Genomic DNA, 13,120 nt, shown 5'->3' with positions numbered 1-13,120 from the left:
ATTGAAAATGACCTGGAGACCCTGGCCGGTTGGCTCAGTGGTAGAGCATCAGCCCAGTGTGTAAGGGCACACAGAGAAGCGATCATCTGTTTCTCCACCCTTCTGCTCCCCTTTCTCTCTCGCTCTTTCTTCTCCTCCTGCAGCCATGGCGCGACTGATTCCAGTGCACTGGCCCTGGGCGCTGAGGATGGCTCCGTGGAGCCTCAACCTCAGGGGCTAAAAATAGCTCAGTTGCAAGCATGGCCCCAGATGGGCAGAGCATCAGCCCCAGATGGGAGTTGCTGGGTAGGTCCTGGTCGGGACACATGCTGGAGTCTGTCTTTCTATCTCCTCTCCTCTCATTTGGAAAAAAAGAGAATGGCCTGGAGAGCTTAAAAAACAAAAAACACCAATGCCTATGCCCAAAGCCTTTGCCACCTGAAGCCTCCTAGTCCCAGGATGGGATTTAATGGCCTGGGCATACGCTCCCATGTCATTCCCCTGCACAGCCAAGAGGAGAGCCGCTACCTGCTTGCTGCTTGCTGCATGTACCTCAGGTACAGGTAATGAGAAAGGAGGAGGGAAATGAGCCCCATTGCTCTACATAAAGCTCCCACCACAGGAAGTAATGCAAACACACAAACATAGGATATTACATACAAACCCCAACCGGTTCACCAACGAGCCATATGGGTTATCTGCAAGGCCTGTTCTAGAAGATGTAAGAGCCACTTGGGTCCATGTGGAGACCATCAAACCCCCTCAGGACACAGCAGCCACAGAAGGGCCACCCTGCCACACCCACAAGGTACATGGCAGAGAGTCATTAGTGATTGAAAAAACATTGTCTACCATTTGGGGCACATTCACTAGACACCACACACTATATTGAGGACATGTAGTCTTTAGTGAATCCATACAGCCTATTATAATCTGCAAATATGTCAGAGAACTCAGCAAGAGTGATGAAAGGCAGGACTTAAACCCAGACCTATCTGATCCAGAACTTTCTCTTAACCACTCTGCAGAACTGTCCCCACTTCATAAAACCCAATGATGCAGAAATCAATAAGGTGAAGAAACCCCTTTGTATCTACTTTTTTCTTACAGCCATCTGGCCTTTACAAACTATTTCATAGCAGCCTCCCAACCACAGAACAGGTTTAGCCCCCACAGAGATCACAAGGAGACAGCTGAGCAGACCGGAGCTGAGCACCCACACTCTGGCCAACCCTCCCAGTGTACATGTCCAGTTACTGCTCAAAGAAGTTGGGAAGAACCCCACCACCACCACCACAGACAAACTGGTACCTTTATTTCAGTTCTTTTGGTGTAAAAGGCATCCGGAAGGGAAAAACTTTGGAGGACTTTGCCTTGAAGTGACATCACTGAGGGCACAGAGCCACTGTGTGATAGACTGTGACAGGCTGATGCACCACCTACAAGCCTGGGCTCTGCAGAGACCACAACATGGTGATTCTCCTCACTGTGCCCTTAACAGATGGACGTGACTAGGAGGCGAGGGGGCAGCCCACTGACTAATGGGAAGAGAGGGAAGGGGGGAGGAGCAGGAAGTATCAACTCCCACACGTGCCTTGACCAGGCAAGCCCTGGGTTTTGAACTGGTGACCTTAGCATTTCAGGTTGAGGCTTTATTCACTGTGCCACCACAGGTCAGGCCAAGCCGATATACTTTCAAGGATACAGAGAAATGAGATCATGACTCACCTTTGCCACTTCCTGTGTGATCTCCAGCAAGTTTCTTGACCTCTCTGTGCCTCAGGTGCCCCATCTGTCAAATGTGCTCAAGGACAGACCCATATCCCCCGGCGTTTCAGAAGCGATACAATGAAATGAGACCTGGGAAGGCATGTTCAGCTATGCTTGCCAACGTCTGGGAATCACATACGCCAAAACCCCAAAATTTTTCATTACAAAAGACTGACCATATGAGATTACCAATGTTTTAACCCCTCCTAGACTACAAAAAACCCGGCAATTTTGTAGGACTCAACTCAGTACACTGAATGGACTATTCTATCTTTGAAGACCCTTGCTCTTGAACAAGCAGGGTAAATCTAATACTCGCTTCAATCGCCCAACAATGACAGGCCTTATGAAAGGAAGGCCCAGTATAAACGCAAACACATTTCTTCCACTTGGGCTATAAAAGCTGAAAATGGCTCCCAGGTGTGAGCAGACATAATAGGCCCTGCCTTCTTTGCAGGGTCACCATGTGGGTCAAAGTCAAGCCAGCCATTTTCAGATTAGGTACACGCGCTCACAAGGCTTCCCAGAGGTAAGTGGATTAGAGAAGCCACCTGCAGGAAGTGGGCAAGGGGGAGGAGGAGGAAGTGGTCCCAGTTGGAGGAGCCAGCTCCTTTCACATGGGAGACTGTGCATGACAGAGCGGCTCTCCTGTTGGCTGGCCATGCAGCCCTGGGGGGCAGGGCAGCACCAGCTGCTGGAAGCAGTACCTCCCTTCCAGGCCCGGCAGGCTCCACCAGCATCCTAATCTCACTGGATCTGGGACTATATATAAAGCTTACAGGGTCACCAGAAAACATGAGGTGAGGGGAGTCTCAGTCTCTCTCTCTCTCTCTCTCTCTCTCTCTCTCTCTCTCTCTCACACACACACACACACACACACACACGAGACAACAGCCAACTCTCAACAAGAGAACCTAAGCTACAAGTTTCCAAAAAAGGCAGTGACCTCCACAGCCAAGTTCCTCTCCCGCCGCACTCCCCTTCCTCAGCTCCCCAGACCCACAGCTGGTGTTCACTTCACTTTCGAAGCAAATGACTTGCAGATGACTGCTCAGCTGGCTGCACACCACCCCCTCTCTCAAAGAGGAAAAAATGAAAGAGAAAAGGAGGAGAAGGAAAAGTCACGACTGTGTGTAACTTGGCAGGCTCGAGACAGAGGCCACGGCGGTTCCCTTCCCAGCAAAAAGCTCCCTCAGACTAGGGCGAGAGGCAATCTGTACTCCAGAGCCCTACAGAGAGTTTCTGGGACAGAGAGCTGCTCTCTTTGTAAACTGGATATTTAACTTTCTATTTTGAGGTTCACTGTGGTATCCAGCATGTGAGGAAGCTGCAGTTCTGAGAACAGGGGTCTTGCTCTGCCTTCCAACAGAAACTTGCTGGCTCTTCCCACCAGCCTGCTCACTGCTGCAGGAGAGACGGGGAGGGGCAAATGGGGCTCAACATGGAACTGGCCATGTTCCATGAGCCCTTGCAGTAGTCCTCTGAGCACCCAACACAATGGCGGAACAGGCATGGTGCTCCATTTAACGTGTTGGGCAGATAAAATATATTATGCTCACTTTGTTAAAGATGGTGCTGCCCAGGTGGAAGCCCGTCGCCCAGGTGATATTAGTTGCCCTTCTTGCTTGGAATGGGCGTGATTATATTAATGTGTGTTGGGGGCGGGCTGTGGGCAGGCAGGACCTTGTAGCCTGGGGCTTGGTTTTAGGACTGTTTCCCACCCTTTTTGATGTGGGGTGGTGCAATCCCATCATGCCTCTGATAAGTGACTTTGTATCAGAGACTTCTTTGTTTGTATAATGGATTAAAGCAGGGGTCTCAAACTCGTCGTGGCCCGCGGGCCGCATGCGGCCCGCCGAACAATTTTGTGCAGCCCACAGACTAATCCACGAAGTTCAAAATATTTTGGATAAAATTAAGTAAGCCCGTGGATTAGTCTGCGGGCTGCACAAAATTGTTCGGTGGGCCGCATGCGGCCCGCGGGCCGCGAGTTTGAGACCCCTGGATTAAAGGGTTTGATTTCTGCACTATGAAGTGGGGCAGACCGGGAGTTTGCTCTCTGGGTTCCTGAGATTAGCATTAGAGTGGAGAGCAGAGAAAGGCCACATGGAGGAGAGGAGAAGCAGCCAAGAGTGCTAAAGAAGCCAGTTAGTGCAGAGTTTGTGCAGGGAGAAGGAGATGGGGAACAGAGGTGAATAAGGCTGGTGAACCAGAAACCTTTGACCCTAGGAAAACTCAGATAAAAGTTAGTAGCTTTGTGAGCACTGAATGAGTGGGTTTTGGAGCCCAGTGTGTGTTTTTACTTGCCTGCCGGGTGCAAGCTAGGATTAAAGATGATGGCCCACCAGTTCTTGGCTCCATTGTTTCATTACCGACTGTCCAAATCAGATGCGAACCTGCATGGGCCAGGCGGCTGTGATGGTGGCCGTGGCTACTGGCTTTACAGATGCCTGTAAAGGAGGTCCACAAAAGGTGGCACCTCTACTAAAAATCACTGTGTCTGGGAACCTTCCATGACAGCGGAAGGAGCCCCTTAGACACTCCCAAGCCCCGCTTGTATTACAAACAGACTGGCGGGTCCCTGAGGGCAGGAACTCTGGTCCCTGGGCATGTCCTCAGGGGCTTCACAGGACCTGATGGAAACCTCACAACAACCTTGCAGGTGAGCTGCAGTCTCCCTTGTGAAGCGATCTGGGCTTCTGCTGCTCTCCTCTCATCCTTTTGCCCTCTGCTAACCAGGACAACAGCCTCCAGGTGGCAGAAGGCCAGGACCGGGAGTGAGGGGGGTGAGGAAAAGATCATAAACAGTAAGGGTTGAGAGCAGGTGTGGGCCCTAAGAGTTTATTCCTCCATTAGAACAGAGGAGAATTGCCGACCTTTCAGATGCTGACGCTCTTTTTAACTTCCACCTGGAACAAAGTGGGACCATTCAAGTCTGAGAGCAGGACAAAGATTTATCTGATAATGGTGACTGATCAGCAGCAGGAAGGTAAGCGACTGCTGCTTCTCCTGCCCAGGGAGGCGGGGCTGTGAGCAGAGCTGCTAATACCCACACACTGAGATAATCACAGGGTTCCCACCAGCCGGGCTGCTCACAAGGCCCCTCCCCTATAAGAACTAACTGGTCAAGAGCTGTTTAGGAAACTTTGTGATCACCGCTAACTAGCTTTAACCCTTTGAGTAGTGAGTTTTTTGTTAACTCTTTTGAGGATGTAGATGAACATTCATACTACTCAAAGGGTTAAGCAGAGAGCAATTTGTAACAACCTTGAGTCTCAACCCCGCAGCCTCGGTCTCCCAAAGGAATGGGTATCATATTTTATCAAGAATCTGTTCAAACCAACAAAAACCTGGGCAAGCAGCAAAGGCAAGCATGCATCTTTGAGGGCCCCGAGAGCAGCTGCAGCCTGTTTGTGTCCACTTCCCTGCGGGGCGTTCCTGACAAGGCCACAGCTGCCCTTCAGCGTCTGAGAACCCAACGGGCTCCACTGCTCAAGGAACAAGGGCACTCACTTAAACCTGACTTGGGCCTTCTGAAACACAACTCTGTTCAGTTTCTTTCTGTAATGCTAGTGGCTGAGGCCAGCAGGTTCTCAATTCCGGCAGGCAGGAGAGGAACTGCGGAGCTGGAATGTGTCAGGCCATGCCCGTTTATTGGAGGCTCACAGAAACAGGCGAGCAAATAAACAAAAGAAAAAGAGCTAATAATCATAGGAAAATCTGTTTTTCGCAGTGAAGGGCAAAGGAGCAGGGAAAACTGCACCTTACGGTGGCGGGACAGCGATCTGGTAGAAGCGATGCCGAGGAAAAGCACCCGCAGCCTTACACAGATCACGCACACGTGGCACTGCCAGGCACCCACGCCCCAACCAGGCAACGTGCCTGCAGCCGCCAAACCTGTGAGCAAGCCTAACACAGCTGTTTTCCCCACACTTCCTAAAGTATTTCAATCACAATTAACTCCATACTCTTGATCGTGCGTAGAAAGACCCAGAGCAAATAAAGTGCCAATGGACCAGAGGGTGTTCACCTCGAAAGCCACACTCAACACCGGCTGTCCTTCACCTGTCCTTCACCAGCAGGGCCAGATTTGGTCCTTAGGTGGAGGGCGTGTCTCCACAGTAGAATGGGGTACGGTCTACCCAGCTCCACATTTTCTCCGTATCGGGATGATCCAGCCCACTCTTCAGCTGATGATTAGTGAATAGCCCAGCAAATTCCACCACAGGAAAAACAAATGATTGGTCCCCTTGAAGAGAACTATGTCAACCCCCCTTGTACACATGCCCTACAGTCCTCACAGGTGCAGTAATGTATCAGTATGCAGAGTTTCAACATCCAAGATTGCCACTAAACATTTAAGTATATGTTAGGCTTGCTCACAGGTGCACCAGCTGCAGGCACTTTGCTTGATTACTGTGTGAGCGCCTGGCAGCATCACGTGTGCATAGACTATACAAAGCTACGGGTGCTTGTGCTCAGGGAGATTGTGGATGGTGGGTTGTCTGCCCTCCACTGAGAGGGGCCAGGCTTGCTGTTTGTTTGCCTGAGAGGTGGTTTTCCCTACCTGTGTGCTCATCCGTTGTTGTGAAACTATTAAAAGGAAGGCCACAACACTTTCTAGCTCCGCAGTTCTCTACCATCTGCCTGAATCCAATGTGGACCTGCCTGGCCTTAGCCACCGGGATTACATCATGTTTACTTCATACTTCTGAGAATAAACATCACGTGTAAAAAACTGATTAACATCAATCCTCTACTATGTCTGCAAATGACCCTCCTCTAGGTGAGGCAACCTGGAGTAAGTTTTAAGGGTAGGTAGCTAATTGAAGAGAGGCAAGAGGCCTCATCCAACTCCTTAAGGGAAGAATACATCTGCCCCCCAAAACACACACACAAACAGTTTCAGGAATGCCCACTGAGTATTTATACTCAGTGTAATTTCACCTGTGCTTTACTCCTGTATTAATGGCCTTAGCTCAGATCCTGAGGCCAATCCTAACTTTCTGCAGTTGATTCTAAATATCCCTGCTTTTCCTTGGTCTCCCAGCGCTGCCCTCTGAGATGCTAATTCCTCTCCCCAACCCTGCCTCCCTTCAAATGCTTGCTCTTTAATTATACTTTAATGTGAATTGATCTTCACATTCATGAGCCTGTGAAGAAGATTGATTTGGCCCCTTTCTCAGGGGGCTTGGAGGACACATGAGAGGTAAGTGTTGTTATTGATTCACTTTCCGCAAAGGCAGAACTAACCAAGAGCCTTTATCCTTCAAGGCCTCGGGCCCCAGCTCTGCCCGGGGCCCCTGCCATTTACCTCCTCCAAATGAGGTCACAGACAGGACACCAGGTTTCATTCCTTCCAGGTATTATTCTCCGGAAGTTGCAGTAAAGAGATGTTATTATTCCATCACTTTTACTTAATGTTTTTCTTCAGCTAAGAGGTCACAAGATAAATAACTGTGCAGTCAAATCTACCACTGTTATTTTATTTAAATTGGGCATATTCTAAGTCCTCCAAGTCCATTTGTTAACAAGAGAAAAATACTTTCCTTAAAAAAATTAATTTTTAGACTAGTGGTTGCCAGGCGACTGACGGGAAGGGACTAGGGGAAGTGATTACTTAAAGGGCCTGGGGCTTTGCTTTGGGGCGATGACATCGTTCTGGAATGAGATAGTGGTGATGGTTGCACAACCTTGAGAATGGACTCAAAGCTGCTGAACTGCATGCACATTTTCAAATGTTTAAAATGGTGAGTCTTCTATTAGTTTTATCTCAATAATAAAACTGTTTTCAAAAAACTTTTTCAAGATCGGAAATAAAGGGAATTTTGATGTGCTTTTCATATACAACATACCCTAAGGGATTTTACCAGCACTGTTTCAAAGTCACAAGTATTTGTGCACAACTTATCTTTGCCAAGGTCCCCTACCTGCTCTAAGCCAGAGGTTGCGGACAGTGGACGAGACACAGTAAGACAAAGCCTGAAATACAACAGCAACTGGAAAAGAAGTTACACGAACAAGGCCAAGGCCAAGGCCAAGGCCAAGGCCAAGCTGGGGGGGGGGGGGGGGGGCACCAGCCAGTGTCCTGGAGACAAAAGAGCTGCCTGCTTCACAGCTCAAGTCAGTTTCACAGCAAGCTTTTGATACCTAGGACTGAAAAAATCCACCTACTTCCACTGTAACCACTCTTCTCAACCATAGAGCACAGTAACACCACAGGAAACACAGTAACACCACAGGAAACGTGGAAGTTTTCCTTCACCAAAAATGTCACTTATGCATCACACAAAATTACTGTTGCCTTGGGAATTGTAACTTGTGTTTCCTGGACTTCAAATTCATTTTTAAAACTCTTAAACATGAAAATCTAATGGCAGATTTTGCCCACATTTAATAAGTCTGTTGCTGCTTCTCAGAACTCTTTCATGATATTAGCTCCCTTCCCCTCCAACCCAATCTTATTAAAAGCTTTCCTTCAGTTTAGTGCTTGTTATTAAGGACAAACGGCCTTGGCATTATCCTCAGAACATGATGCAAATAAATCTGCTCTGTGACAAGTACTTTAATGGAATTTGATATCTTTAATCATAAAGTATAAACCATCTGAAATTTTACTGAATGAGTCCAGTTCCTCCAAATAGTGAAAAATGGTTTTGAAGCCCTAATAATAAAGCCATAGGTAGAACAAACCCTTTTCACACAAGGCCCTCCCTGGTGCCCCGAGGTCAGAGCACATGAGCCGGTGCCAGGACATGGACAGACACGAAGAGCCCATTTCCAGATGCAGAATCCATACTTCAAGGTATCTGAGCTGAAAGCAAACCCACTGCTTCTGCTCAAGAGCAGGAAGCAGTGACAGTGCTCACAAGACAGCAGGGTCAGTAGTATTTCTTTTGTTACGTTACTGCCTGACTCTGAGTTCCTGAGTCACAGAAGGAACATGAAAGCTGTGTTTCAGCCTGACCAGGCGGTGGCGCAGTGGATAAAGCATAGGACTGGGATGCAGAGGACCTGGGTTCGAGACCCTGAGGTCGCCAGCTTGAGTGCGGGCTCATCTGGTTTGAGGAAAAGCCCACCAGCTTGAACCCAAGGTCGCTGGCTCCAGCAAGGGGTTACTCAGTCTGCTGAAGGCCCGCGGTCAAGGCACATATGAGAAGGCAATCAATGAACAACTAAGGTGTTGCAACGTGCAATGACAAACTAATGATTGATGCTTCTCATCTCTCTCCGTTCCTGTCTGTCCCTCTCTTTGACTCACTCTGTCTCTGTAAAAAAAAAAAAAAAAAGAAAGCTGTGTTTCATTCTTCATTCAACAAATGAGACCAAAGCTATTTGTCCCAGGTCATCACATCATCTGAGACAGAGCTGGACATCTGACTAGTCCCCTCTTTTCCCTAATGCACTGGCCTGTACAGCTGACCCCAGAACAATACAGATGTTAAGAGCACCAAACCGCACCTCCACACAGCTGAAAACCCACATACAGCTATAGTCGCTTCTGGGTGTCTACAGGCGACTGGTTCCAGGACTCCCACAGATACCGAAGTCCAAAGATGCTCAAGTCCCTTACATAAAATGGCAGGAATCAATGCACAGTAAGCCCTCTGCATTCCAGGATTCCTAACCGCAGATGGAAAACACTGTTTTGATTTCGAGTTCATTGAATCCATGAACAAAACCCAAAATATGGATGGCTGACCGTTTATTGAAAAAAGATCTACACAGAAGTGGCCCTGCACAGTTCAAACCTGTATTCAAGGGTCAACTATACACCTGTCCTAAAAAGTTGTCCTGGCCCCTCTGAATCTGGGATGGCCTCAGCCATCTAGTTCCTTTGCATATTTGTGCTATGTTCTCATCCTCCCAGGAAGGGGAGAGGAAATAGGTTGGAGACTAGGGACAGTCAGTGTGAACATTCATTGAGCTAACTGACCCACACGTTTTCAGACAACATGTCAAGGGTTCCCACCTGTGATGGCACTGGATCCTCTTGAGGTCACCCTGGGAAGGCCTCCTGGCCTCAAATGCAGAGGCACAGAAGGTGCCAACAGAATGACTGTTGGACATTTAATTTTATGGTTTAATTTTATGGTTCTGAAAATCCTGACACATCAGTAAAACATGCTCTTCAAAGCCTGAATGACCGACGTCATCTCGTGGCCACAGATGCTGAGTGCCTCGCCCTCACACGTCCGGGTGGGAACACAATGCCCACCCACTGGCCTGTCCTCTGCAAGGTCCACTCAAGAAATATAGAAAGGCAGGAAAGATGACAGCAGAATCATCTATGATCCTGCTATCCAGATATCACACTACTTACCTAACATTGCAGGCACCTGTCTACACAGGACCGACCCTCAGAGAAAAGGAAAGGAGAGACCCTTCTGGTTCTGTTATTTCAGAGAAATCACTGACCATATCAGATGGAGACCAGCTTCAGGCCAAAGAGGTGGCTGCCAAGCTAACCTGTATTTTCCAAACTCAATCAAAACCAGAGGGAGTCCCCTGCCTCCGCCAGCTTTACATATTTGAATGCCGTCTAATGGAATAGCAGGAACAAGGCCAACCAGCCCCACTGCTCCAGCCACTGGGGCCAAGGAACAGAAATGTATTTTTAGCCAGCAGAGCAAGGTGCTATTCAAAGCGCACAAACCCTAGGGTAAGCTGGGGCCCTGCCCGTCTCTGGCACAGGCTGGTTCAGTCACCTGCTGCCACACTCCTGCGCCCAGTGCGCGGAGGAGATAAAGGCGACACCCAGGCGGTTGTGGGCAGTCGTGCAGCTTCCAGGGACACGGGGCCCCGTTTCCTGTGGTGAACACAAATATGTTCTCTGTGGCCCTGGCTTCCCAATCAGGCCAGGGGCAAGGGGAGTCAAGGCAGTGCTTCTGAACCGCAGAGAGCGGGCGGATGACCAGGGACCTTGATAAAGTAGCTTCTGACCCAAGGAGCTGGGTGAGGCCTACAACTCTGTATCTAACGAGCACGGCCCTGATAACGCTGCTGGCCCAGGAATCACACCTGCAGTAGCAAGAAGTTAAAAGCATCTTCCACTGCTTTGCTCTATGAACACAAGGGATTATCACGTCCCTAATTAGCCACAGGTAAGGGAGACTCATTTAATTTAACCAGCAATTAAACCCCTTCCAGATGCTGGGCACAAAGGCTAAATGGGTACAAAAAGAAAGGCCTCTGCCTGGGACTTATGGCCACAATCTTCACTCCAGCACTTCACAGGCACACAGACTGGCTCACAGTCCCGTGGCCCGAAAGGCGAGAGCATGCCCAGGCACAGGAGGCCGCGTGGCAGCCAGCCGGAGCCGCAGCGCCCACTGTGCGTGTCCGCACTGCCAGGAGTTCCACAGACGCCCCACTCCCCTCAGACCTCGGCCTCACGCTCCCTGTGTGAGACAGGTCAGGAGCACACCCTGTACGTGAGGTTCCACGAGGAAACGGTCCAGGACACAGCGTGGGGCCAAGCTTCCAGGCCCAGATCCCACAGCCCCACAGTGTCTTGAAAGAGTTAAGCCCGAGATGGAGTTTCGCAAGTTCAGAGGGCCTCCTGAACAGAGGGCCTGCTGCCAGCAAAAACCAGAGAACGCTCGCCGCACCAGCAGCCTCATGGACGCTCCTTCCTGCCAAGTCCCTAAGCGCAGCCTGCCGGGCCTCGGTGTCGAGAAAAGATATATGCAGGTGAGCAAACGCGTTACAACGCCAGCAAAGTCAAAACCAAATAAAAATAACGCAGGACTGGAGTGGAAACAGGAAGTTCATCACCGAGAGCGAGGTGCTCTGCTGAAGAAACTGCCAGTAAGATCTGGTCGGGAAAGTTGTTGGACTCAGAACTGGTTTATCTGGAAAGACTTCTGGGTGAGTTCAAACAAGCGAGCACCTCCTCCTGGAGAAGGGGGAGCTAGCTCTTAGGCAAAGTCTATAAGCTGCCTGAACAACATCCCCCAAGGCTTACTTCCTTTCATTTCCATTCCAGGCCCTTTGGGCCCTATTTGCGTCCAGTGTGCTATCTATAAGAATTAGCAGCCTGCCTGCTGTCTCTCACTTGACCATGACAACTAACTCCTTTTATGTTAATTTTGGGGTTCTGGGTATTTTCTTTTTTCAACCCATAAAAGTGAGCTGACTCATGTGACCGAGCTCACTGGCACGGACACGAGCTGTGGTCTGAGAGTTCACACAGCTCCTTCGACTCAAGTTTATTCACCCAAGCTGTGGCTTAACCTCTCAGACCAAAAATTTAATTATGTATCTCTAGGCATTAAAAAGACCAGTTTCTCCCCAAATTAGAGGCAAGGCAAAAACTTCCAGGTTTTAATTCTTACAAACCTCAGAATAGCAAGGAAAGCATTTGTCATACTCAACAGGGTTACTAGAAAAAAGTCCAAAACAGTTTCCCACCATCACATGTCAGCAAAATGATACCCCAGTCCTACCCCAGCCAGAGTCCCCAAAGGCACCACTCACAGAAAGAGGGAGATGACGTGCGATGAAGCAGCACCCAGGGACGGTACAGCTGTCAACTCATTGTTATTGAGATACCTGTAACAACACACAAAAAATTAATCATTTACACTGTTTTAATTAGTAGTTTGAAATCATATTAACATGGAAAATCAGAAAAACAGTGCTGGGCTGGCCATGGTAATGCTGAATGAAAGACAAAAAATTTTAAAACAGTTGTTAAAGGGAGAGGTCACATGAGGTTACAAAAACTATCACATTCGTGGTTCAGAAGTAACACTCGGGGGAACTTCCTATCTAACTCAGAAATCAAAACGAACAGACAAGGAACAGTGACAACAGGCCAAGGTGCATGGTGCAGAACAGAAGTGCCCCACGACCACCAAGGAGAATGTCCCCCATGGGGAGCTGACACAGGGAAAGCTGAGGAGGAGAACGGCACCCCCTCCTGGATGTGGTTACAGGTCTGTGACACGTGGTCTGCACAGTGCTGCTCTGCCTCTGCCAGAGGGCAACGCTGGCACCCAGAGGTGGAGGCCTGGACGCATGAAGTTCCCAGTAGCTTGGTCACGTCGGGCAAGTATTCCGATGTCTCATCTGTGAGGTAACAGGGAGCTGGACTTGGAGACTCATCTGCTTAAGATCCCAGTCTCTTTGAACTCCAATGAAGCCTCCAGACACATTTTCCAGGAATACATTCGTATAGACACATTTGTGTACACAGACATTGTGAAAACTCTCCACAGACCAGAGGTGCTGTCTGAGCCCCCTCCACGGAGACTCTCTAAATCTGTATCACTGAAGTCACATCTTTAAGGGTGGGGAACCTGCACACGAAAGCCCGGCTCATCCGGGCTGCCCCGCAGGATCACGGACTTCCAAATCTGGGAAGAGA

The 13,120-nt window shown here is 49.2% G+C and overlaps 1 protein-coding gene across 1 annotated transcript in view; it reads right to left on the bottom strand.

Annotated features, from left to right (window-relative positions):
• The window catches only part of LRIG1 (leucine rich repeats and immunoglobulin like domains 1), a 117,335-nt gene that overhangs the window by 54,941 nt on the left and 49,274 nt on the right, over nucleotides 1–13,120 (bottom strand). The window contains exon 3 of the mRNA XM_066245897.1: nucleotides 12,229–12,303. Coding sequence (XP_066101994.1) covers nucleotides 12,229–12,303 — 75 coding nt within the window. The remainder of the gene's footprint in view (nucleotides 1–12,228; nucleotides 12,304–13,120) is intronic.

This window comes from Saccopteryx bilineata, chromosome 10 (assembly GCF_036850765.1).
Source record: "Saccopteryx bilineata isolate mSacBil1 chromosome 10, mSacBil1_pri_phased_curated, whole genome shotgun sequence".
NCBI lineage: Eukaryota > Metazoa > Chordata > Mammalia > Chiroptera > Emballonuridae > Saccopteryx > Saccopteryx bilineata.
Note: the sequence above shows the minus strand (reverse complement) of the source record. Positions and strands in the feature narration are given on the sequence as shown.